The following is a 25502-nucleotide window of genomic DNA, read 5'->3' as shown; positions in this document are numbered from 1 at the left end:
GACCATCAATCTACTATAATTTTATGTAGTAGTAATTTTATACATCAACCTAGATTAAGTGTAGACAGACAATCTAGCCCTAAGCTAGATTTAAACTAGTATATAAGACAACAGCTAAGCAGTCTTTTTCCATTGTGCATCAAAATATTCAAGGCTTGGCTAGCAAATTGTTAGAAATAGAATTGTTTCTGAATGATAACAATATTAAAATATTTTGTGTAACAGAACATTGGCTTAAACAATGTCAGTCGTTAGTAAATATTGAAAATTACAAATTAAAAAGTATATACTTTAGGACACAGGCTATTCACGGAGGTTCTGTTATTTTTGTACATGATAGTGTAAAATGTAAAGAACGAACAGACATTGTTAGTCTTTCTGTAGAACGGACCATTGAACTGTCCTGTGTGGAGCTGGAGCGTTATATTATTGTTTGCGTTTATAGACCCCCTTCCAGTGACTATAATATGTTTGAGACAGTCATGGAAGAAATATTAAAGCGTCTAGGCAGGAGTAAAAAAAAAGTTATAGTATGTGGTGATTTTAATATTGATTTACTCTTACAAACACAAACGGCTACACGAATTGTTAATTTATTTCAGTCATTTAATCTATATAAACTTTTTAACGAACCCACACGAATAACAACTACTTCTGCAACCTGTATTGATAATATATACTGTGACTGCATCTGTTTAGAGAAAAATATTCTCAATACATTGACTTCGGATCACTGTGGCCAGAAAGTAGTTTTTGAATGGGATTGCATACCTACATTTAAAAGGATTAATGTTAGGCCTATAACTAAAAAAGGCATTAATAAGTTTAGGAATAATATTAATAAAAACCTGCCCGTACTAAATGATCAATCCTTTCCTAATAGTCCTTGTGAAATGTTTAATAATCTTTTTAATTTAGTACATAATGAATTTGAAAAAATATTTAAAGTTAAATCTTTAAATATTACCAAGGATTTACCATTTAGTAAATGGGCGACAGCTAGTATACATAGGTGCAGGAACATTCTTTATGAATTATATGGTATGAAGCAATATAATAAAGACCCATCTTTTCTTAGTTATGTTAGAAATTACTCAAAAATTTTTAAAAAAGTTTGTTTTACTGCAAAGCGATTATATATCAAAGAAAAAATACGCGACTCTGATAATAAAGTTAAAACAGTTTGGTCAATTATTAATGGTGAAATGGGTAAAAGCAAATCAAGTAATACCATAAAACTTGTAAATAATGACAGGGTTATTGACAAAAGTGCTGATGTTGCTCTTGCTTTTGAAGAATTCTTCAGTAGTGTCCCTGCTACTATTACTAATAGTTTAAATTCGTCTTCAGCACTTGCAGAAACCTTTTTGAGGGACCATGTTGCGGGGTGTAGTACATTATTTGAATTACGACACGTAACTGCTAGTGATATTGTTACTGCCTTTAAGACGCTTAATCTAAAAAATACTTGTGATCTTTGGGGAATGTCCGTAAATCTAGTTAATAATATAATAGAAAATATTGCGAAAAATTTAGCTTTCATATTTAATAAGTGTTGTGACTATGGTACATTTCCTAATTTACTAAAGCTTAGTAAAGTTATACCTCTATTTAAGAAGGGCGATCAAGAAGACTGTAACAATTATAGACCTATCTCTATTTTACCAACATTAAGTAAGGTATTCGAGAAGTTAATTTTAAACCAATTGAGTAGTCATTTTGCATCTAATAATTTACTGCACACCAAACAGTTTGGTTTCACAAAGGGGCGCTCAACCACAGATGCTGGAGTTGCACTTCTAACACATATATATAAAGCATGGGAAAACTCAAAAAATGCTCTGGGGATTTTTTGTGACCTCTCCAAGGCATTTGACTGCGTTGAACATTGTACTTTGTTACGTAAACTTAATCACTATGGAATTAAAGGAAAAGCCCAGAACCTCATAGCGTCATACCTGCATGATAGGATACAGACTGTAGTTGTTAATGGAGAACGTTCTAGCGGTGCGTCAATTAACATTGGTGTTCCACAGGGGTCAATTTTAGGTCCCTTCTTGTTCTTGGTATATATCAATGATCTTCCCTTTTATTTGCAGGATAGGTGTGAAATAGTTCTGTTTGCAGATGATACCTCATTAATTTTTAATGTGGATAGGCATAACCCAAATGTTGACGAAGTGAACTCTTTTACACATATCTAAATGGTTTACTGCCAATAATTTATTATTAAATGCCAAAAAAACCACTTGTGTTGAATTTTTACTTCCTAATGTAAAAAAGTTGAACAGAGATATTACCTTGAACGGGGAGGTATTGCATCCTACTGAGTCTACTGTATTTCTAGGGTTAACATTGGACGAGAAACTACAGTGGGGAGCCCATGTCAACACCGCTGCAGGTAAGCTCAGTTCAGCTGCATATGCAGTCCGAAAAATAAGGCATCTCACCGATGAAGATACAGCTAGATTGGTTTATTTCAGCTACTTTCATAGCATTATGTCCTATGGAATTCTACTGTGGGGCAAGGCTGCAGATATAGAATCTATATTTATATTACAGAAAAGAGCCATTCGCTCTATATATAATTTACGTGCTCGGGACTCACTAAGAGATCATTTTAAGAATACTGGTATCCTTACTGTACCATCACAGTATATATTTAATAATATTTTGCATGTACACAAAAGCTCCGACATACACACAAGAGTAGGAGATAGACACGATTATGGCACAAGGAACAGGAATAGAATTGAAATGCCATTTTTCCGATTAGCTAAAGTTAAAAATTCATTTATGGGTCAAGGTATACGCTTATATAATAAAATTCCTCACAATATTAAAGAGTTTAGTAGTTCTAAATTTAAAACTTATATAAAAAATGTACTAGTTCAGAGAGCGTACTACAGTATTCAGGAATATATGGACGATAAAGACCCATGGAGGGTTGTCGCGTAAAAACCACAGGACAGTTCTTTGGCATATTATGATATATTATTATGTAGTTAGATATAAGTTACATATTATGTAATATTGACATGATTTAAAAGAGCAACTATGGAGTTTCTTGCCGATTCTTCTCCATAGATACTGCTTTCCGAATCGGTGGTAAATGTTAAAAATACTTATGTAATGACGATTCGAAAGTGCTACTAAATAGTAGTCTAATTGAATAAATGAATGTTTGAGTTTGACGGTGAAGATTTTCAAAGTGAAAATTAGTGGGATAGATTAAAGCCGTAGTTTTTTGGGACGCTGAAGAAATGTGGAATATTTTAAGAAGGTAGCCACTACTACACAGGGCTCTTACTACACAGACCAAATTAAAAGATTGCGGGTAGGTTAGTAAGAAAAAGAGACATGGCAAACTTCGGTCTTGAATGTTGGTTCACCAAGACAACGCACCAGATCACAAAGCGTCAGTTGCGATGGCTGCCAATCAAAAATCGGCATTGAAAATGCTTGAACACCCACCCTGTTTGTAAGATCTAGCTCCTAGTTAATTCTATCTCTTACCTCGGCACAAGAAACACCGTCGATACAAGAAATTTTAAGACGACAGCGAAGTGATGGCCGATTTTGAGGGGTTTTTGTAGATGAAGTCAAAGTTTTTTTTTTTATAAGTTAAGGAAAAAAAAATATCAAAGTATATTATCTAGTTAGAAGACTATCTAGAGAAATACATAATTATTTTAACTGTAATGACCTTGTTTAATATTGATTATCATTACTTTTGGATCAACCCATGTACATGGGATATTCATATCTCATACTAAATGTATGGGAGGGTTTAAAGTTAATTTTTTAGATATTTCTCGTATTATTTTTAAAAATTTATTATGGCCATTTTACTCATTAGGTTAAGTACTTTCGATATCAGTTTAAAGTTTTTTGATATCTGTAATAGTTACGGAATAATCGCCTGTGCACACTTAACGATTACACCCTGTATATACTATACCTTACTGAACTATGCATTATTGTCTTACTGATGCCTTTATTAAAGATTCTTCAGTGTACCTACGTAGGTACTACGTAGCGTTTTTTTTTTCTAGCTTTCTTAGACTCCTTCGAGGCCATCTAAAAACAATAAGATCTTTCTTAGGATACGTTGAGTAAGTAGAATAAAAAAATATTGCATTGGCAAAACAGACCTAGAATAAAAGATGATACTCAAGTGAATGATAATCAAGAAAAATACAGTGTATTATGTCTGACCTACCCCCATTTATGCTACGAATAATTGACTCTACTTCACATAAGGAGAATGATACATGACTGAATGAATGACAATATTAGGTACCTACAACACTCTGGCCCTCACCAATTATTTATAAGGAAGATACTGAATAGAAAACTTTTCAATACGTAAAAAAGACGAAAAGTATTGCAAAAGAATAGCTATTTTTAATTTTTGTCCACTCCAATACTCATTCATGGACGAAAACTAAAGCGTTTAAAGCTAAATTTAGTTTTCGTCCACTTCTTTAAATATTTTTTTATTTTGGCAGCACTGACAAAGCAGTGGACGGAAACCAAAAAATCTAAACTAATAGCAATAAAGATCACTTCGGGAGAAACTATTCAGTATTTTAAAGGTCCGATACAGTAAAAAGAACCTAACAAATATTCACGTAGCTGTTTGAGTTTTCGTCCACTTGGACGAAAACCAAATATTTGGAGAATTTGGTAACCTAGTATCCGTCCACTTAATTTTTCGAAGAGTATTATAAAAAAAGTATGATAAACACTTCTAATTGCGTTTAATAGGCTTATAACTAAACATACGTACCAAAAACATTACGTAAACTAGCTAAAACAGTGATTTAACTTACCATGAACTTTTCTCGCCGGCAAATTTTTCTCTCACGCGATGACATCTGCAAGGCACGGATGGGAAGCGGCCACTTTTACGTTAATTTTTTGAACTCTCTTCTTGTCAAATCAAATTTTCATGTTGATAGTACTGTTGCTTACACATTATGGACCGTAAAAAGTGCAAACTTGCGCGTGAAGGTAGGTTTGTATTCAAGTTTTACGCACGTGATTGTAGCAGGTCAGTCAAATGGACGAAAACCGAAACTGGACGGCAAACCAGCGCAATTACCCTATAGTAAATTATTTTTTGAAAAATAAGGTCATAAAGAAGTTTCACTTCTTACGTGTGTACCCTAGTACACGCACACATTTTTTTATATTCTGTAGTAGGTACTAAGTATGTGGTCAAGGTAAATAAAAGCAAATTCCAATTTGAAAAATTATGTCTTTTATTCAAATATTTTACATTAGTAAGTTTCAAAATCTTATTGATATTGATAAAATGAATTTTAAAATCAATTTAATATTTAAATATTATCTTCCTTAAAATAATATGCTGTAACTTATCTGCTTGCAGTTTCGTTGCAGCCAGCTCTCTGGGGATAATCGCAAACCTGGGAAAGGGTAGAAATTAAGCGTAGATATAGTTTTAGATTCATTTTAAACTAGCATTTCGCACGCGGCTTCGGCCGCTTACGCTTGTCTAAAACCTAATAAATTAAACTATTCTAAAACTTGTGTGTGCCGAGCATACGTGTCAGAAGTGAAACTTCTTTGGTGAAATTTACTTTGGAAAATATACGAAGATCGTCGCCTTACTCCATTACGTGACGGTTTTGCCATGACTCGACCTTGAAATTTTACTCTCAACGCGCCTAAAGAAGTTTCACTTCAAAAAAACTGCATAAAAATTAGTTGTGTAGTTTTAAAGATCTAAGCATACATACAGACAGAAGAAGGAAGCGACTGCTTTTTATTTGTAATGGGAGTTATGAATTCGCCGAATATGTACATACAAAATTTTATAGCACGATCTAAATTAAATTAACTATTTCATAATTTTACTTGTTAAAATGATCTTAACTTTCGTATATAAACTGATGTAAGGTAGATAACATATACAATTCAAAAAAGAAACATTCATACCTGAAGTTCTCTATTGAAGTGTGTCCCAGGTGAACATTGTCGCAGAATTTTTGTATCCCAACCACAATAGTAGAACAATGTACAATCGTCTTCATGAGGCGTCAACCAATGGATGAGAGGATCTACAGGGCAGCCGTTTTCTTTCAACTCAATAGATGGTAATGTGCTAGTTTCTGGAAGCGCCTCTTCAGGACTCTCGACTTCTTGTTCAATTTCAGCTGGTGTGTTTTCGTCAGTGGCGTTGTTTGGATCGTCTAGGCTTACTTCGTTTACATTCATATTGGGATCTTGCATGCCAATAGCTCCTGCAGCTTCCCCACTTTGTTCAGATGATCCTGGCTGTTCGCGGCCGGTACAGTCCACTAAAGATGGCCAATCGCATCTTAGTGTTTCCACGTTGAAGACAAGAATGTAAGGGCAATGCATCTCCACGGGCTGACCATGAGCGCACTTGTAGAATTTGTTACATTGCTCATGCGGCAATAGTTTTTCTATTTCCCAGTTCCATACTTGTTCCTGGGGACAACCGTTTTCTGCCAATGCCACCGCTGCTAAGAGAACTAACCCTGCGAACGCTGTAAAACGAAAAGAATATTAAGTAGTATGATTTTAAATAATTATAATAATTATGACTGTTTTTGAGGTTGTGTTCACCTTTCATGTTTGTATTGTAATGGGAGACTGTAAGTATGTCCAGTCCTTTAAGCTATAAGTATTTATAGTAAAATTAAAAATGCTTATCTTTAAAATCGGAGCAATTGAAAAGATAGTATTTATTATACTTATCGGTATGATTAACATACTAACAAAAGTTTTGATAAAGTATGAGTTGTGGAGTATCGATGATTAATAGATAGTGAAGGTAAACACAATAAAATTAATAATTAGCTAGAAACGGAAGAAAGGAAAACTGATATTTGCCTTTGATTTAATTGCGTTTTTGGTGCTATTGAGAAATGAGTAGGTACAATAATTTGATATGACTGCTTATTGTTTATCGGTTCTAGTTATTAATAATTAATATACCTAATAAAATTATATGTTCAATACTTTATTTAGTTATTCACGCCTTTTAGAAATTAAAACGACATAGATCAAAGAAATAGCGCTCGTAGAGGATTTTCCACGTTCTACAAATATTTAGGGATAGGGGGATATATAGGTATATAACCTATTTCTGATGAAGAATATTATTTCACAAATTAATATTCAATGCTCTGGACAAAATTTGAGGTAACAATCGAGACAAGAAAAACAGTTTTTCAGAATGATGACGGAAAATATCAAGATGTAGGTGATTAGCATATCCCTGTAAATCCGTAAAAGTTTAGCGATAATAATTTAGTCTGACATTTTGCATAGAAATTATGAGGTCAATATTATGTTTATTAATCAATTAACATTTAGTTTTTGACCTTTTTGGGAGCTTTTCCATGAAAAGTTTATTATTAGTCTTTAAATGTCCAATTTCCAAGGAATTACCTACAATGATTCTTGGATATGGTTTATTAGATTTTGATATTTTCTTGTTTCAGTATCAAAATAAACACTACAATTAATGAAATTACAAATTATGAATTTAATAGAGCATCTAGATCTATTAGCATTTGATACATCCATACTAATATTATAAATGCGAAAGTAACTCTGTCTGTCTGTCTGTTACTCAATCACGCCTTAACTACTGAACCAATTAGCATGAAATTTGGTATGGAGATATTTTGATACCCGAGAAAGGACATAGGCTACCTTTTATTGCGAAATATGTACCACGGGCGAAGCCGGGGCGGACCTCTAGTTTATTATATAACGTGAAACGTGTGAAGATAACATAAAATCCCTATATCACATAGTTTACATAACATAAACCTGACCATGTTTTTCTCAAGGATCTACTTATGGGCACTCCATCGTTCTAACATGACTGCTACTGCGTCTTTCTAAGAATTAAAACATAATTTTAGCTAAATTATCATATGATTGAATTCTGACAACTTTTAAATGAAAAACGCCGCCTTTTCTTGGAATATGAATTATGAAGTGCTCACCCGATAATCTAACTAATATATTAAATGCAAAAGTTTGTATGTTTGTTTGCTTGTTGTTACTGTTTAGCGCAAAACTGCTTATCCGATTTTCATGAAATTTGGCGCACACATAGAGGGTAAATACCGGGATCGGAAACTATGCGTGTTTTCCTTTGACTACACGGGCGAAGCTGTGGGCAAAAACTAGTGTTGCACATAAAAAGGTTACAATTACGTTTATTTTTAATTATGTTTGCATGTTGGAGAAAATTAATAACGTGGTTAGATGTAACAACTTGTTATATTTAGATTTCTATGAGTTCTATTGTAGTTCTTAAGAATTTCGGAGATCCTGACCTACACGTACATAACGGATTAAATATAAAATTGTTTTCAGACATAGCTAGATTCAAGTTCACGGTTCAATAATTTATAGTTATTTAGATACAAGTTCACTGTTCAATTACGTTGTTTAGATAAATAGGTTAGTTAACGTAACTTTCTAAGAAAAATGTTTGATAAATCACGGCTTATGTTTATTTCATGTTGAGCAATACATTATCAAGAAAGTTTAATGATCGGAGTTTATTTCCTCAAATGATAAACAGAAATCGATAAGTATTTAATCACTCAGAATTGCAATTTCTTCTTAAGCTGTGCATACCTAATGACTAAATGAAAATGCTATTGTAAAGTGGTTTTTGACATAGGAAACATGAAAACAATATTATTGTGTGAGTATTTAACAATGAATATATTAAGTGAATACGATTATTCACTTAATATATTCATTTTAATTGAATTAATTTTATTAAACCTTCTTCTATCTTATCTTAATACTATTATAAAGGCGAAAGTTTGTAAGGATTTATGGATGTATGGATGTTTGTTACTCTTTCACGTAAAAACTACTGAACCGATTACAATGAAATTTAGCACACATATAGAGGGTAACTTGGATTAACACATAGGATAGGTTTTATCCCGGAAATCCCACGGGAACGGGAACTATGCGGGTTTTCCTTTGAAAACGCGGGCGAAGCCGCGGGCGGAAATCTAGTAATTTATAAATAATAAAAGTTTGTGAGGATGGATGGATGTTTGTTACTCATTCACGCAAATACTACTGAACCGATTACAATGAAATTTGGTATGTAGGTAGCTAAAGACCCAGAATAAGATATAGGCTATTTGTTATCCCGGAAATCCCACAGAAACGGGAACTATGCGGGATTTTCTTTGAAAGGGAGGGATGAAATCTAGTTACATTAAAATATGAATATACCTTAATCAATAGAGACACCAAATATAAGGATTATATAGCTATTACCACAGACTAATAATAATATACCTACTACGTATACAACTATTACTAGTTAATGCCTACTACAACGAATTTAGCCAAATTTAACGTTTTGTTATGTACTAAAAAGCGTTTTAATATAAAGAATAACTTAAAATTTATTATATAGATCAGAAAAGAGAACTGCATTTTAATATTTGAATATACAGGCAATTAGGTACTGTTTCAAGACCAAAAGAAGCTAGCCTTTCCGGTTCATTCTTATCCTACTAATATTATAAATGTTTGTGAGTGTGGACGAGTGTTTGTATGTTTGTTACTCTTTCACGCAAACACTACTGATCCGATTACAATGAAATTTAGCACACATATAGAGGGTAACTTGGATAAACACATAGAATAGGTTTTATCACAGACTAATAATAATATATGTACTATGTATACAAGTTTTATCCCGTAAATCCCACGGCAACGGGAACTATGCGGGTTTTTCTTTGAAAACGCGGGCGAAGCCGCGGGCGTAACGCTAACTTATATTATTATATTCTTATGGAAGTATTATTTCATTTGTAGTTATCATGTTTCTCGTAATCCAAACCTCAACTGGTCGAAAGAAAACTAAAACAAGGGATTCAGATGATAACGAAGCACATGACTCTTATAAGAATTTGGACATGAGCGGATCGTTGAGAAAATCTTTCTTTTTGGTAATTCGTTTGATACAGAAGCTGTTTTTCTATGTACTTGAATATAATTTTGAAGGTACTGATTAAGGAAAAACTAAAATTATATTCTTCTTTTCGTCGAACGAATGAGCATTATAAGCCGTGAACTTTTGGATTATATTTATTTTCTGCTACGGCCAGCATATGACTTACTACTTCATTTCTGTTAATCTGGAAATTTTACGTAAAATAGGTGTTTATTAATTGTTTCAATGAGATTTGATTTACACTATTTTTAAATCTATTCTTCGTACGAAAGCGAAGAAAATATATTCTACCTCTGCTTTCTGTGTTCTATATTCACATCGTTGAAAGTCCTGCCATTCACTTAATTAAATCCATTATAGGTAAACGCAATAGAAAACATTTACAACAACACAATATGTTCGCCGATATCCGCTCTGCTGCCGCTCGGAAAGCTGGCTTTGGGCGCAGATGGTAGTACTTCGGATGAACTGCTTACAGCCATTGGTGTATTTAATATTGACAAGGTAAAATCTAGCCCATATTATAACGTATTCATTCCTAAAATATAATGTTTCTCTATGAAATGCAGTCTACAGGTCTAAATCTATACTAATATTATAAAGCTGAAGAGTTTGTTTGTTTGAAAGCGCTAATCTCGGGAACTACTGGTCCGATTTGAAAAATTCTTTCGGTGTTAGATAGCCCATTTATCGAGGAAGGCTATAGGCTATATATGATAACGCTAAGACCAACAGGAGTGGAGCCACGGAGGTGAAACCGCGCGGAGCAGCTACTTTTGTAATAAATATAAACGTATGACTGATTCTTCGTCCTTATAAAAGTGTAGAGACGGCGTTATATAAAGCCTGTTATGTATGATATTGCTTGATATTAGGTACATAGGTACTCGCTAGAACCTATACTAATTACTTTATATGTTTTAACGTTTCAAAAGTGCTTCTAGAAGAAGTCTAATTGAATAAATATATGTTTGAGTTTGAGTTTACGAATAAATCGAATTAAAAATTATGTATTTTTAAGTTGTCACGTCTTTTTTTTGTTTATATAGCTTAAAGCACATTTCAAATTTCTCATCGCTAGCTTACGTTATTTACCCGGCGTGAGACTAGATGTCGCTAGTAAGCTATACATAAGCGAACAAACCAAATTGCTGTCCAAATTCAGTGATAATGCGAGAGATGTATTCACATCTAGTGCAGAAAGGGTTGACTTCACAACTCCAGTGGCGACAGCTGAAAAAATTAACAATTGGGTAAATTATCTATTATTTATCTGTCCATTTAGGAAGGAAAGCTTTTGATTGATATGCAAAAGTGGTAGTAAGTAATATGCAATGCATAGTCTAGAAAACTTTCTGTATGACATAGTAAAAAAGTACCTACAAGCCAGCTAACTAGGATAGGAAATGAAAATATGTACTATGCTGGTTTGATGTATGATTTGAGTATGATGAGATATATATGTATGTTTCTTACGTTACGTTCTTATGGAAACACTAAGAAACGATTTTTGGAAATTTTAGGTTGAAATTTTGTCAGTTTGAACCTAAATAAATAGAAAGGAAGACACGGGCAGAAATCTAGTCACTAGAATGACTTGATTATTATTGTATCGATAGTTAGAATATGAAATATTTTTTACGTTTTCCTTTGTTTTCAACTGAGAAGGAAAATTTCTTTCTCATTTATTGAAAAGTTCGATTCGAGAATGTAGAGTCATCTATTTTCCCTACTTATGGAAACTTTAATTCTTTGTAGCGTTCATATTTTATAAGTACTAAGTAACTATAGATAATTGTAGTTATGTATAAAACATTTTTAACTTTAAATTATTAATTAATATAGGTGGAAATGCAAACTAATGATATGATAAAACATATTATCTCTTCTGATGACATAAGTCCAGACACATCCATGATTTTGGTTAATGCTGTTTATTTTCTTGTGAGTATTTTTATATTTTATTGCTTATCAATACAAGAACCACTCTCTGTTAACAATGATATAGATTCTGTTGAACTTGGAATCATAATTTTTTTTACATTTAAAACTTTCTGACTTAGTTATTTCTTGTAACTGATTGTATCTTTCAACATCCTGTTTATTTACGAAGTATTTTACAAACATTCAACGACATAAAATGAACGTTATAAGAGCAAATTTTCGAAGCAGTTACGAAAGCCGCAGAATTTCTACCCTGTCTCAAAACACAAGACCGCAGTATGGTGCGGTTTCTACCTACGTTGTGGTATTTGTTTGCTGAATATTTCTGATAAAATCGGGAGATGTGGCTTTAAAATTTTAAATTAGTTGTTACAAAATAAATTAATGACATTTGAATATTTACTTAGAACTTCATGTTATGTTCAAGTCCTTTACCGATACAAAACTTAAATAAAAACGAGTGTTCTTTCGAACGAAAGTATGCACGTTACTCAAGTGTAAGGTCAATGTGTAGTTTATTAAAAAAAGACGGGTTGCACTCCGGGAGTGCCGGCAGGAGTGAAAACTTGATTATTAACGTTGAGCATGTTTGATATTTTGGAATGGTATCCGTCTTACACTTTTTCGATCAGGTCACGTGTCCTGACGCGAGTTTAAGATTTTATACCCATTACAGAAAAAGTGCTCAACGCCGCTAAGAAGTTTTCACTTCAAAATACTGACTACATAAAGATATTTTTGGAAGAATTGTTTACAACAAATTCTGAATAAAAACAGCACAACGACTAAAGTAACAAGAGACGCTATCATAATTTTCGTAGTATAAACATTTTTTCTTATAATTAAGTAAATAAGTATGTATATTTGAAAAATGATAATAGGGGAAATGGGAAGAGCCTTTCACAAAAGTACAAACAGGCACGTTCAATACTCCAAATGATGTCCGACGCATCAGCATGATGACTAAAGTGGCACATTTTAACTACACAGAAAGTGAAGCTTTGGATGCTAAAGTAAGTTTTACAATTGTTTTTATAAAAACGATTTCTTTTCCAATCCTCAGATTAAAGACGAATTTCAGATATTTAAAATTATTAAAATTTTGCTTTAATTAATGCGGCGATGAATTTTAAAGATTTAATGGATAAAGATGGGATTGCATTGTATTGGAGAGATAAATATTTGCGTAACCCAGGTGCGGTTTAGTAATTTAAAATTTTAGGTTGTTAATTAATACAGTATAACGTAGTTAATGAAAGTAGGCATGTCATGATAAAGATTTAATCTTTAAATTCCTAGAAGATTTTGCCTAGTAATTGTATCATTATACAAAAAACGTAATAATTTATCGACAGATACTCAAAATACCATACAATGGAGGTAAGGCATCGTTTCTCATGGTTCTACCAAACACAAAGAATGGCTTACCAATGCTATTAAGTCAATTAAAGTTGGCACCAGAAATATTAGATTCCGCCCTTGGAACATTAATAACTCGAAATGTACATGTGACAATACCAAAGTTTAAAATAGAAGGGAATATTGATTTGCGATTCATGTATGAACAGGTGGGTCATAAAATTAATCTAATGTAACAAAATAATCATTTACTATCCAAAAAACAAAATTAAGAAATATACATTTGATAAATTGGTAGCAGATATTCAATCTTTTAAATTGATGTTTATGGATAAATAAAAATTAAATTGTAGTCTTTGATAAAGATTTTGAATTTCGCTGCTCATATTTAACATCTTGACATTCAAGACTTTGAACGGAATCTTTAAATTATGAAGTTTTAAAAAATGATAGTTAATTGAAATCAATCTATTTAAACGGTGCTTAAGTCGTTAATTTTAGGTCATTAAAGTATTTACAATTTCAGATAGGAGTAAAACGGATATTTAATGAATACGAATCAGAGCTTAATGGTATAGTCAAAGACAAAACTCTGTTTGTATCTAAAGCAAAACAAAAGGCAATGATTGACGTCAATGAGTACGGTACTGAAGCAGCCGCAGCCTCTGGTAAATTATTTATAAATATTTACGTACAAAACTATAAAGAAAATAATTAATATAGGTCATTGTAAAAAAAATAACTAAAAAATCATGTTTGAGCTCAAGAAATCGTGTATTGTCACCGATTCTTGATAAGTGTACAAAGTTTGAATTAAATCTTTTTAAAGTGGCTCAAAATCGAGTCTAAATACGTCTGTTAAATACAAAAATACAGGTGAAGCTAATAAAAAGACAAACCTAAAATATTATAGGGACGGACGTTGTAAGTGTTCAATAAATTATAATACTCAATAGTTTCTATACAAATATTATTACAATAGATACAAATAAGAAGATTATGTTTTCACAATACGTCTATTTGTCGAATAGATACCTATTCTGTGGCTATGGCTTTGACGTGAAATTTATTTTCTTTTTCTAATAAACTTTCAAGCATCAATACGTCGAGCATTGTTATCTTTAACTGCTCAGGAAAGTTTAGCCACAAAATAAGTACTTTATCTTTTAAATTGAAGTCTCTCTTTCAGCCATAGTTGCATCAAAGTTGTCTTACGAGAAAACAATGCAGTTCCGAGCGGACCATCCCTTTCTGTTCTTCGTTCTTTCGGATAAGCAACAATTGTTTGCTGGGACTTTAGTTTATCCACCAGTCGTTTAATAAATTTGATCAAAAATCTTGGCTTTTATTTTATATTTAGTAGATATGATATCTGATACATATTATGTTAAGATTACACTACTTCTAAATCAAGAATGAATGAACGATATTGGTTTTGTTGGACTTGGAGTTTAAGAAGAATAAATTATTTTTACTGATGTATGCATATATTAGTATTTCATTATCTATAATTTACTCTCAATTGCAAATTATTCATTCCTATAATTATTTGAATTATTTATTTAAGAATGTCAAAGAAATCGATGCTGGAAATGATCGCAAATCCAATTTTCAGCATTTACATACTATTTAAAAGTTCAGCATCAATCGCTAACGAGTTACAAGTTCGGAACATCAATTCATCAGAATTTATCATCCGCAACTTCGTCGATTAGGGTCGGTTAACTTTTCGCGCATGCGCAGAAAACTTTTGCGCTTATAATTCCTGGCACCCCATATTTTACCCTCAGTGTTGTTTTTCATCCCGTGACGATAGCACCGTTTTCAGTGTGCGCCATTTTACGTAAACTTTTACGCAACGAAATTTTCCTGTCGAAGTTTTCTGTTCTTTTAAACGTATGAAAAGTGTTGAAAATGTGATTCGATAATAGTTATGGAAGAATATGGTGTTCGCGGGCAAATAATTGTTGTTTTAAAATATTCTACAGGATTTGAGTCTATAAATGGAAGTGAATTTTTTGGTGTATTTAGTGATTGCTCAATTGGTATTTTTTGTTGATGGACAAGATGCGGTGACACGTGAGTACTTAACTTATTTTATGATCATTATACGGAATTTAATTTTGTTTTTATTTATTACTTACATACTTATAAAATGGAATATAGGTAAAAATAATGTTTTGGAAGTTGGTTATTATTAACTGTAATTTTAACGAATTGTATTGTAATCTAATTTGAACAGAACACAGAACTTTTTAAATTAAATTGTATTTTTCATTAAGATTTATTACATTTAGTTCAACATAAGAAACAGATTATATTTAATGAAAATTGGTATAACAGTATTTGAAAAAAAAGTAACGTTACACCATTTGCATTATGATATATTATTGTTTTCTATTTCTATTTCGGTTGCTGTAACAATTAGTTTGAATACTTTTATATATAATTTGTGTTATTTGTGTTAAAACACAGCATCACTTACAATATCTTTTTAGATGGCAAAAAACACGAGGTTCCTAGTATCGATAAAGATGATGATGAAAAACCACTTGATTTTCTTACAAATAATCCAAAAAATGAAATAAAAGATTATTTTCTACCGCCAATATTTGAAAGTAACGACGAAATGGAAGAGGAAGACGAAGAAGATGAAGCAGAACAAAGTTATTTAGATTATGATTATAAAGAAACTAATTACAAAGGTTCACCAGATTCTGTAACAGCAAAATATGATGATTCGCAAATAGATGATAAATTACCGTTACACACGCCTAAAGATAATTTGCCCGTGTTTTTGCTTGAGCCAGAAAATACGTATGTTGTTAAAAACAAACCAGCTATACTGAAATGTCGGGCTGCTAATGCTTTAGATGTAAGTGCCTTAATTGATACAAATCATATTTTTTAAGAATACAAAATTTCTAAAAAAATATTAAATCGTTGAAAATAATGATCTAGATAATATTGTATCTCATTTCCATTATTTCCATATTTCTTTGTGTTAACCAAAGACTTCATTTAACATAATTAATACCATGTCTGTAAAAAAAATGTTTGAATTATAACTACTTAAAAAAAAAACCTGTTGGGACAAATAGTTAACAACATCTCATAAAACCGAATGTTTTAGGTATACTTTAATTGTAACGGAGTTAAAACGCAGGCTCTAAATTTTGAGTTCGTCGATCCTCAAACTGGCGTCAGAATTATTGAAGGAGAGTACAAAGTCACAAGAGATAAAGTTGAAGAATATTTTGGAAGTGATAAATATCAATGTTCTTGTAACGCTTGGACCAGTCGAGGGCATATTTGGAGCCAACCAGCTACTATTGAACTGGCTTGTAAGTATAATGACGATAATTGAGAAGTAAAAGAATTACGTAATGATTATTTTGCTACATCAAACCTGTGTTCTTGAAGTTAATGTTTTGTTTTATTATTTGATTTATATATAAAAACTGGGTAATAGGATTTAACTTAGGAATGAGGCTCATATTTTGTGTTTTCAATAGTGTTTAATATTAAACCCTAAATTGACAACGAAACGTTTTATCCAAAATATCAATTAACAATTGATCACGATATTATTATACCTACAGATAAATTCACATATTAGCAAGAAATATTTATTTATAGACTTTCCATGAATTGTTTACGAAGTTATTACATGGAAATGAAAATTCATATGACATTCAAAAACATTTACCGAGAAATTCACATTAACAAATTTTAATCCATCTGATCCATATAATTTGGCCAGTCCTAAGACTTTCTATCACCGATTAAATACCCTAAATACTTTAGTGGTTTAAATCATAAAAAAGCACAAATAACATTTTTTTTATTGGGCGAAAGGGAAGGGCTTGATCACAATCTTGCCTGCTGTTTAACTGAGATGTGACCTTAGTGTGTGTTAAGATAGAAGGTACACTATCAATCTTTTACTCTTTGTAGACATCAAGAAGCACTTCACAATAGCTCCCCAGTCACAATTAGTCAGTTTGAACAGCGGAGTAACATTTAGATGTGATCCACCTCAAGCTGCACCGTTTGCACAAGCATATTGGTTGAAGAATGGAGCCCCGGTAGTAGCTGATGATAATGTTCAGATCACTAAGGAAGGCAGCTTGGTGATCAAGCAGGCTACTTTGATGGTAAGATATGAAGTGGATGTAATGTTATGAAGTCTTATTTCTATGTAAATACCATATTAACGATCATAGATCGCTCATAACTACTTAAGTTTGATGAGATTATATGAATAAGGTATAGTTTGATATTGCATATAGCAACCCACTATTATTGGTAATAAAAAATAAATTAAGTTTATAGACAAGGTGATACAATTGGATAAGCACCGTTAACTAAATAAGTAACTAACCATAAGTAATAGTATGAGAATTGTCAGATTAATACTTCCACAAATATAAAAATACCTGAACACTATTTTAAGAAATACTCTCTCTAAATAAACGAACGGGAAAAGATTTAATATTCAGCAGCTGAAAGCGACAATGTAATATAATGTAGGGAAAATCATTTCACAGCCAACGAATTTCGTTAAGGGTGAAAAAAGGTGCTAGTCTAGACAAAGTTATTTTCCAGGATATGGCGAACTACACCTGCGTCGCTGAAAATGTTGCCGGGAAAAGAATGTCGGAGCCCGCTCTCTTAACTGTTTTTGGTGAGTTTCAATAATAACATGTGAGAAATATGCGTCTCTCTATTATTTGTTATTTTTGTACATATGAATGGTTGTGTTACTTTACTATTATTGGTATTTATATCATTCTAATTTGCTTCAGTTTAAGAAAATTCAACAATACTATCTAAAATCAAGTTTAATAACTGATGATTTTTTTTTAATTATCTATTTGCATAAAAACTTTCTTCTTTCATTTGCAAGAACAATACAAGAATAAAATTCATTCATTCACAGTGTAAAGTAATAGATTTTTTGTAGAAATAGAAGATTTGTTCAAAGAAAATAATGTTACGAGAGAAAATTCTTCACCGTTAGTGTACCCTCTTTGTAATAAAACGATTACTGCGACTTGATTCGAATTCAATTAAGTTCCTTACCTATAATCCATACTAATATTATAAATGCGAAAGTAACTCTGTCTGTCTGTCTGTTACTCAATCACGCCTAAACTACTGAACCAATTTGCATGAAATTTGGTATGGAGATATTTTGATACCCGAGAAAGGACATACCCGAGAAAGGCTACCTTTTATTGCGAAATATGTACCACGGGCGAAGCCGGGGCGGACCACTAGTTTATTATAAAGAAACAAGCAATTTAACCATGTAAACTTGATATAATATAATGAGGTTTTGCAATTTTCTTAAATTCTTCTTCATAAATATTATTGTGATGTTAACATTATGTGTCAGTAAACGGCGGCTGGAGTAGTTGGTCAGCCTGGACCGACTGCTACTGCGCTGGTCAGCCCAGAGACCAAGGTCGAGGGAGGAGGAGGGTCAGAAGTTGCACTTCCCCCAGACCCTTGAATGGCGGACAAGCGTGTGTTGGCCCTAGTGTTCAAAGAACGCAGGATTGCTTTGATTGTGATTTAGGTAAATATTTGTTAGTTGATAAAAAAGTAACGAACGATAAATGAACTTTGTTAACGTTTCTTTTTCACGTTACTTGCTAACATATTTAAATAATTTGTCAAACATTGGCTTGTAAATATTATGTGAAGATATTTTAGAAAGAATAGTTCCTATAGCTTGAAGAAGTTAAACATTATCTTGTACATAATTGTAAAATATTAGATTTTAATGTCGTCATGGCGCACAGATTTCTCTCTCTATTTTGAATAACTTAAGATTTTTTACATCGTTTTTTACATTGCTAATAATAATGGATAAAATACTTATATTTGTGTTTCAATTACGTAGTATTTTTCAGATGTGTACGTCGATACTTTGGATGAATTAGCAGATGAATCATCAGATATTATAATCGGTGAGTATATTTTATGTATTTCATGCGTCATCCGTAGCCTTAAGAAAACAAAGACAAAGCTACTGCAGTGATTGAGTTTAAGTTTTAGTTGCATATTAATTATTATTATATTAATAATACACAGGCTTTATTTTTGCTATGCGATGGAATAGTTTTGTAGCCATGACATTCTATCAATGTTAATAAGACAAACGAAAGCTTAAGATCTGCCTCTTTCAAATCAAGTACTTTACCAACCCATTTAAGAATCACATACATTACCAAGTTTTGGTCAAAATGGTCTGAATACTCCGTTAAAGAATCACATACTTCACCAGGTCGCTGGTCAAAATGGTCGGAATGGTCGCGCTGCGACTCCGACTGCCTGCAAACACGGCGAAGGCGCTGCGTCACCAGCACTGCTTGCCTTGGCAAGGATTACCAGGTCGCGCAGTGTCCTTTGTGTATACGGACCTCTAAATCGGATCTGCTGCATGATGGTAAGAACTCCTTGACAGGTTCTTCATGAGTGTAAGGAAACAATAACAGCTCTGCTTGTCTTGGCAAGGATTACCAGGTCGCGCAATGTCCATTATGTATACGGACTTCTAAATCGGATCTGCTGCATGACGGTAAGGATCAGTTGATAAATAATCCTTGACAGGATCTGTATGCAAGGTGTCTACATGGTAGTTAGCACTTTTTAACATGAGCTTCTTGATGATAATGACACCATAACTGGTTTCGCATATCAGTAAAGGCTAGCTTCCCTTAACTTAGGTCTTCTCAGTTAAATCTGCTGCATGATGGTAAGATTTTCCCCTCGGACATGTTTGGACTTCTTGAGCTGTGAACCCACGTATTAATCTCAATATTTAAAATAGAAAGTTTTCTGTGTGATTTATGTTTCTTCTTTAAGATTTATTGATATATATGTACACGTTTAATTTTGTTACAGGATCATCATATTGGCCGCTTTTTGTAATAATATCCATTGCGTTTCTTATTTTCATCGTAGTGGCTGTATTGGTTATAAAATATATGAAAATTAAAATGAACGAAGATTCTCCATATGTTAAACCACCACCAGGTTAGTTTTTCTTCTATATGATAAATAATAGTAATGAAGTTTTATATTTTGCTTTCAAATATTTGTAGTGACCCATATTAATCTATATTTTCTAGAATAGAATTATGTATTTTAACCATTATCCACGAACTCGATCAAATGTTTGTTCGTGGAACTGTAAGCATTTCATACCTATGAGTATTTTAAAAATTAGTTTGTTTAAGACAAATACTTAATAATTTCATAACATTAATTCATCGATTATCACACCGTAGGGTCAAACTATTTCGGTAACGTTATAAAGAGAACACTCACAAACCAGCCAGACTTGATCCACGAGGAGTTCCAAACGGTGAGACAGACGCACAGACCGAATCCAAGACATGAACATTTGTATGAAGTGCCACAATTGGCTAACAGGTAAGGAGATCAAAACTAGTTTCAGGTTTTGGAGAAAAAGTAAATTAGACACGAATTTTCTTAAGTGATTATATTTATCTATATATATTTTTATTTATATTTCGTATATGCACAACACAAACCTTTCAATACCTTTAAAGCAGTTATTCGAATATTTTTGGATGTTTATGCATATTTACTTGGTTTACATTTGCCTCAATAATAATTGCACAGTTAATAATCTTTAAATTAATAATTATGTAGCCTATCTAAAAACATTTTTTGGTCCTAATAAAAAAAAACATTTTTCAAAATTGCACCATGTCAAGTCAAAAGCACAAAATTAATACAATAAATTGGCATAGTTTCATGGAGTACGAAAGATAATTTATCATAATAATACTCAATTACTTTTTTTTAAATATTTCTATCTATAAAAACAATTTGTATAACAAAAAGGCCAACGCAACTCAGTTATTATTTTGGCTTCGGGATTTTTCAAACTAAACTTTATTCTATTCACGTCACATCGCCCTGTCGCAGTGGTTCATAGTGATGGATTCATCAAAACGACGATTCATTACTTTTTTTACCAAAAACTAATGGATAGAGAATAGAGAAAATTAAAAAAAGAGGCAGAAATTACACAATACATTATAATTACAAAGCTAATCATTTAACGAAGACAACACATTATATAAAGTTCAAGAGCAATCATTAAACCGAAGGATTTAACAAAAATAAAATGACTTTAGCCCTATGAACTTATAAAGGACTAGATATTGTATATAACAATCAGTAATAAAAAAAGAAATGTCTTAGGACCTCCTGATAATCATTTAATTTTAAGATTGGAAAAAAATATCACAAGGCATCGAATCCGCATTTAAGCGATCAAATTTTTAAGCTAATACATAGCTTTTATCTCAGACTATGAGCGCGACGACCGAATGTAAAAATTCCGTAACGAAAAAACCTAACACCCCCCACTCCAACCGGCACAGCGATGCTATGCAATAGCTTTACCGCGGCAGTCCTCGAGAGCCACACGTATTTTTTATATTCTTAACAATTTATAAAGCAATTGCATGCTATAACTAAATATAGAATTCAGAATCAGTGTAACCAATACATTTATTTCAGTTACATCGCGCCCATTGATCACGAGGTAAGCACAGGTCGGAATCAAATGGAAAAGTTCGCTTGCAAGGATAACGTGGGGTCGGAAATATCTGACTCCAGCTGCTTTCTGAGCTGTGAGTTGCCTTCCATTGAAAGGCATCTATTTTATTGTGTGTAGGATTATATATTGATTATTTGCGTTACGATTTCTGCAAGATTATTGCTTAATAAACTAATCTTTCAGTTCATAATACTGTTCCTTTCTGAAAGTTAATTATACAGCGATAAATATTAGACTTAAATGTTATCTACGTTATTAAAATATAGATAATAAAGAGTTTTGTTTCCCTGGAAACGAATTAATACTGATCGATGTTCTTAGTTTTCTATTAAGCTTTGCAAGTAGCGTTAATTTTAACGCATATTGAATGAAATATTTGTATTTCTATTTTTGCATGGGAAATTTTAGCAAAAGTAGCTTTAATGTTTTTACTTTTTATCACACAAAAAATTAACCAGGCATTATTCTAACAAATAATTGCTTAAATCATATGAAAGTTTGTTTTTCTATAAAAGTAATAAACAACATTTAAATTGTACATAAGAATGTACATAAGTCATAATATAAAAGAAACATGACATGGGTATCTATCTACGAAATATACAATCCAATACTGTTTTCAGCGGGCTCGTCGTACGGTAACGATAGTGTAGAAATGTCGCCATCTCTGAAAAACAACGCGTCAGTAAATTCAAAATTTCATCAATATTTGGAGACAACGGTATCAAAAATAGTGGCTGGCGATGGCGATTGGTTGAACTTGAATAAATGTGGCGTTAGTTTGTTCGTGCCTGATGGGGTTGTTGAAAAGGAAGAGCTGTTCTCTATTGAAGTCACTGATGAAGATTGGAATAGACCTTTGTTACAAGAAGGTGAGTGGTCGTTACAAAGATAAATAGGGATCTACAACAAAATAAGTAAATATAAAATGTGGTCAAAAGATGTAAAATTATGTAAATATAATATTGCTAATTATTATTTAATGCCAGAGAGTTATTCCTTATATAATTTAATAGTTTAATAATTATTCGTAACAAATGTATGTACTCCTGACAAGGAGGGATTTACTCCTTATCAACGGACAAAACACGACTTAAAATATCCCATAATAACAATTTTACATTTGCATTTTATTTAGATAAATTAAAGAAACCGCAACAATACTGTCGTCTGGGTCAACTAAGATAGCGTCTGGTGAAATCAAATGGACCTATTTCAGTGTCGCTATATTATTGGCAATAAATTGTCTCGTCTGCTCTAATTCAATTTTATTTTTACGCGATTTAAGAGCTTTTTCTTTAAATAAAAGTTTTATCGAAAGTCTATAACATAAAAATGTGTTTTGTTTACCAGGTGAAACTCAACTCAGCCCCGTTATAAGATGCGGCCCAAAGAATTTTCACTTTAGCAAAGGAGTCGTTCTTACCTTCCCACATTGTGCAGCTTTGAAAAACTCCAGCTGGATGCTATCAATTCTTCAAAAACCAGAAGAAGTCAATTCTAGAGAATGGCGAAAAGTTCTGACTTTAGGTCAAGAAACGCCGGGAACTCCAATATTCGCTCAAGTCGATCCAGGCAAAGCATATTTAGTTTGTGAATTTTTAAGTGACTTTGTATTGGTAGGAAGAAGTTTCAACGGCTTGGACGCTAAATTGTTAAAAATCGCTATTTTCGTTAATAAAACCGGCGAAGATGGTTACAATTTAAATGTACGCGTTTTTAACGATACTCCATTCGCTTTTTATGAGTGTTTTGAGAACGAGCGACGTTCCGGTGGCTTTTTGCTTTGTGAGCCAAAGACGTTGTACTTTCAAGAAAATTGCTCGGATTTGTGTTTTAACGTTAGGGATGTTGGAACCGGCTGGAAGATTCAGCCGGAAGCGAAGTACCAGGACCTTTCGTATTTACACGTCTGGAATATGAGCGTTAGGTCTTTGTACTGCGTATTTGCTTTGACACAAATCGACGCGATTAATTGCTTGGAACTCAACGTTACTGTGTATCAGAAACAAAAGCAATCGAACTCCGTCAATTTCAATTTGAAAACGAACGATTTTAATTCGAATCTCAGTTGTAATAAGCGTTTTAGTTACTCAGGCGTGGAGATGGGTTATAGCGTTAATATCCTCGAAAATCCATTTAATTATTCGTCGCTATCCAAAAAGGAGGGTAGGTATAATTATACGCAGCGAAATGGGATTCAAAGAAATAATTACTCTTTGGACAATAATCATTATAGGATTAATGTATTGACGAAATCAGATAGAGTTATTCTTTGTAAATTATTGGATAGTCAGTCGTCTAAAGGGAACGATTGGAGGTTGTTGGCAGAAAAGTTGAAACTGTCGTCGTATTACTACTATTTTTCTAATACTTGTTCGCCAACTGAGAATATATTGAATTTGTGGATTTGTAGGAACAACGACGCGAATATGCTAGTTAATTTGTCAAGGATATTTAGAGAAATGTCTCGGGTGGATTGTGCGACAGTGGTCGAAAGACGCTGCTTTCTGAATTAGACTGATAGAAATTGTTCCAATAATTTTGATGGTGAAGTACTAAGGATGTTTTATTTGTACTACGATGAGGTTTACGTTATGCACCGTTCACTGCTTTAATACTTTTATACATTCATAACAATTTACTTTACAGAGGAGATATTGCAAACCTAGTTTAAGTTAGTTAGTTCACGAGTGCCACTTTATTCTAGTCTTATCACGCCATAGATTATTTAATAGACAATATTTTTATTTCATAAGAGATGATTTCAATTTTTATATGCGAAAACTTATGTTTTTCTACCTATCTACCAACACTAGGAATTTGTTGTTTTATGTATTTAGTACCTACAACTTATTTTCATCTTACCTATATAAAAAGATCTTAAAGCGTGTTGTATGTTAGCACTTTCTCGCTACTTAAGTGCTTGCATCTAGCAGCTCACACAATAGTACGCAGGATCATGTGTTTCAAGCCTACTAAGGCTGTGTTCTGGGTTAAGAGGAGCGGATTAAATAGAGAGCCTTTAATGGTCGGACTTTTTTGCTATCTGCGATTATATTTCGTCTCCTATACAATAGTATAGGGTGAAATTATTGGTTTACTACAGTTTATAGCTTCTTTATTGATTATGTTATTGATTAAAAAATACTTTTTTATTCTGTTATAGGTATTGTTCATAGATTACAACTTAAATACATTTATAGTTACAAAAGACAAAAACAGTCAAATTACTATGTTATGTGTTTGTGTTGCTTTCTTTTTATGATTAACAATTTCGATAGACTAATTAAAATGGCAATACAAAACAAATCACTATGTTTATGATATATTGCGCGCACTACGTTACGTTATATGCCGCTCCGCTTATCGCTCTTTAAACCACCGTGACTTTACTATTTCAGTATTGAGGTTGAGATTCCATTGTGTTGGTCGACTGGTAGAAAAGTGCTTGAAGGATATTGTGTGAGAGTGTTATGTATGAGCGTAAAGCGAGATTCTTGGAGCAACAACGCATCGAAATGTTACAAGCGATTTTCGGCTCTTTATAGAACTGCGACTGTATTGTGAACCTTTAAAATTATT

At 32.5% G+C, this 25502-nt stretch overlaps 3 protein-coding genes across 3 annotated transcripts; 2 read left to right on the top strand and 1 right to left on the bottom strand.

Moving 5' to 3' along the window:
• Window positions 1-5317: 5317 nt before the first annotated feature.
• LOC149904834 (peritrophin-1-like) lies at window positions 5318-6707 on the bottom strand. Its single transcript, XM_090107249.1, has 3 exons — window positions 6619-6707; window positions 5965-6539; window positions 5318-5432 (listed from the first exon to the last, which is right to left on the bottom strand). Exons 1-3 carry the CDS (start codon window positions 6623-6625, stop codon window positions 5382-5384), a joined length of 633 nt encoding a protein of 210 aa, XP_089963375.1. The 5' UTR covers window positions 6626-6707; the 3' UTR covers window positions 5318-5381.
• A 3165-nt stretch (window positions 6708-9872) lies between these two features.
• LOC149904833 (antichymotrypsin-2-like) lies at window positions 9873-14629 on the top strand. Its single transcript, XM_090107099.1, has 8 exons — window positions 9873-10001; window positions 10367-10510; window positions 11056-11259; window positions 11852-11950; window positions 12832-12963; window positions 13306-13518; window positions 13836-13977; window positions 14499-14629. The coding sequence occupies exons 1-8, from the start codon at window positions 9873-9875 to the stop codon at window positions 14627-14629; spliced, it is 1194 nt and encodes a 397-aa protein (XP_089963225.1).
• A 1230-nt stretch (window positions 14630-15859) lies between these two features.
• Window positions 15860-24670, top strand: LOC149904832 (netrin receptor UNC5C-like). Its single transcript, XM_090107580.1, has 12 exons — window positions 15860-16184; window positions 16443-16653; window positions 17267-17466; window positions 17918-17996; window positions 18711-18893; window positions 19231-19287; window positions 19605-19766; window positions 20225-20356; window positions 20611-20755; window positions 21878-21990; window positions 22541-22789; window positions 23271-24670. Exons 1-12 carry the CDS (start codon window positions 15939-15941, stop codon window positions 24434-24436), a joined length of 2943 nt encoding a protein of 980 aa, XP_089963706.1. The 5' UTR covers window positions 15860-15938; the 3' UTR covers window positions 24437-24670.
• The last annotated feature ends 832 nt before the right edge of the window (window positions 24671-25502 follow it).

Source organism: Colias eurytheme, chromosome 11, assembly GCF_061535395.1.
Source record: "Colias eurytheme isolate Ceu_HAF_F1 chromosome 11, ilColEury1 Martin Lab GWU primary, whole genome shotgun sequence".
In the NCBI taxonomy this organism is placed as follows: domain Eukaryota; kingdom Metazoa; phylum Arthropoda; class Insecta; order Lepidoptera; family Pieridae; genus Colias; species Colias eurytheme.
Note: the sequence above shows the minus strand (reverse complement) of the source record. Positions and strands in the feature narration are given on the sequence as shown.

Excerpts from the sequence above, each read along its gene's own strand:
- LOC149904834 (XM_090107249.1), bottom strand. Across the intron at positions 5,433-5,964 it reads ACTTCAATAGAGAACTTCAG|GTTTGCGATTATCCCCAGAG; the intron begins GTATGAATGTTT and ends ACCCTTTCCCAG.
- LOC149904833 (XM_090107099.1), top strand. The coding sequence starts at position 9,873 with ATGTTTCTCGTAATCCAAACCTCAACTGGTCGAAAGAAAACTAAAACA. Across the intron at positions 11,260-11,851 it reads CTGAAAAAATTAACAATTGG|GTGGAAATGCAAACTAATGA; the intron begins GTAAATTATCTA and ends TAATTAATATAG. Across the intron at positions 12,964-13,305 it reads GTGAAGCTTTGGATGCTAAA|ATACTCAAAATACCATACAA; the intron begins GTAAGTTTTACA and ends ATTTATCGACAG.
- LOC149904832 (XM_090107580.1), top strand. The coding sequence starts at position 15,939 with ATGGAAGAGGAAGACGAAGAAGATGAAGCAGAACAAAGTTATTTAGAT. Across the intron at positions 20,357-20,610 it reads ATATGTTAAACCACCACCAG|GGTCAAACTATTTCGGTAAC; the intron begins GTTAGTTTTTCT and ends ATCACACCGTAG. Across the intron at positions 22,790-23,270 it reads TAGACCTTTGTTACAAGAAG|GTGAAACTCAACTCAGCCCC; the intron begins GTGAGTGGTCGT and ends TTTGTTTACCAG.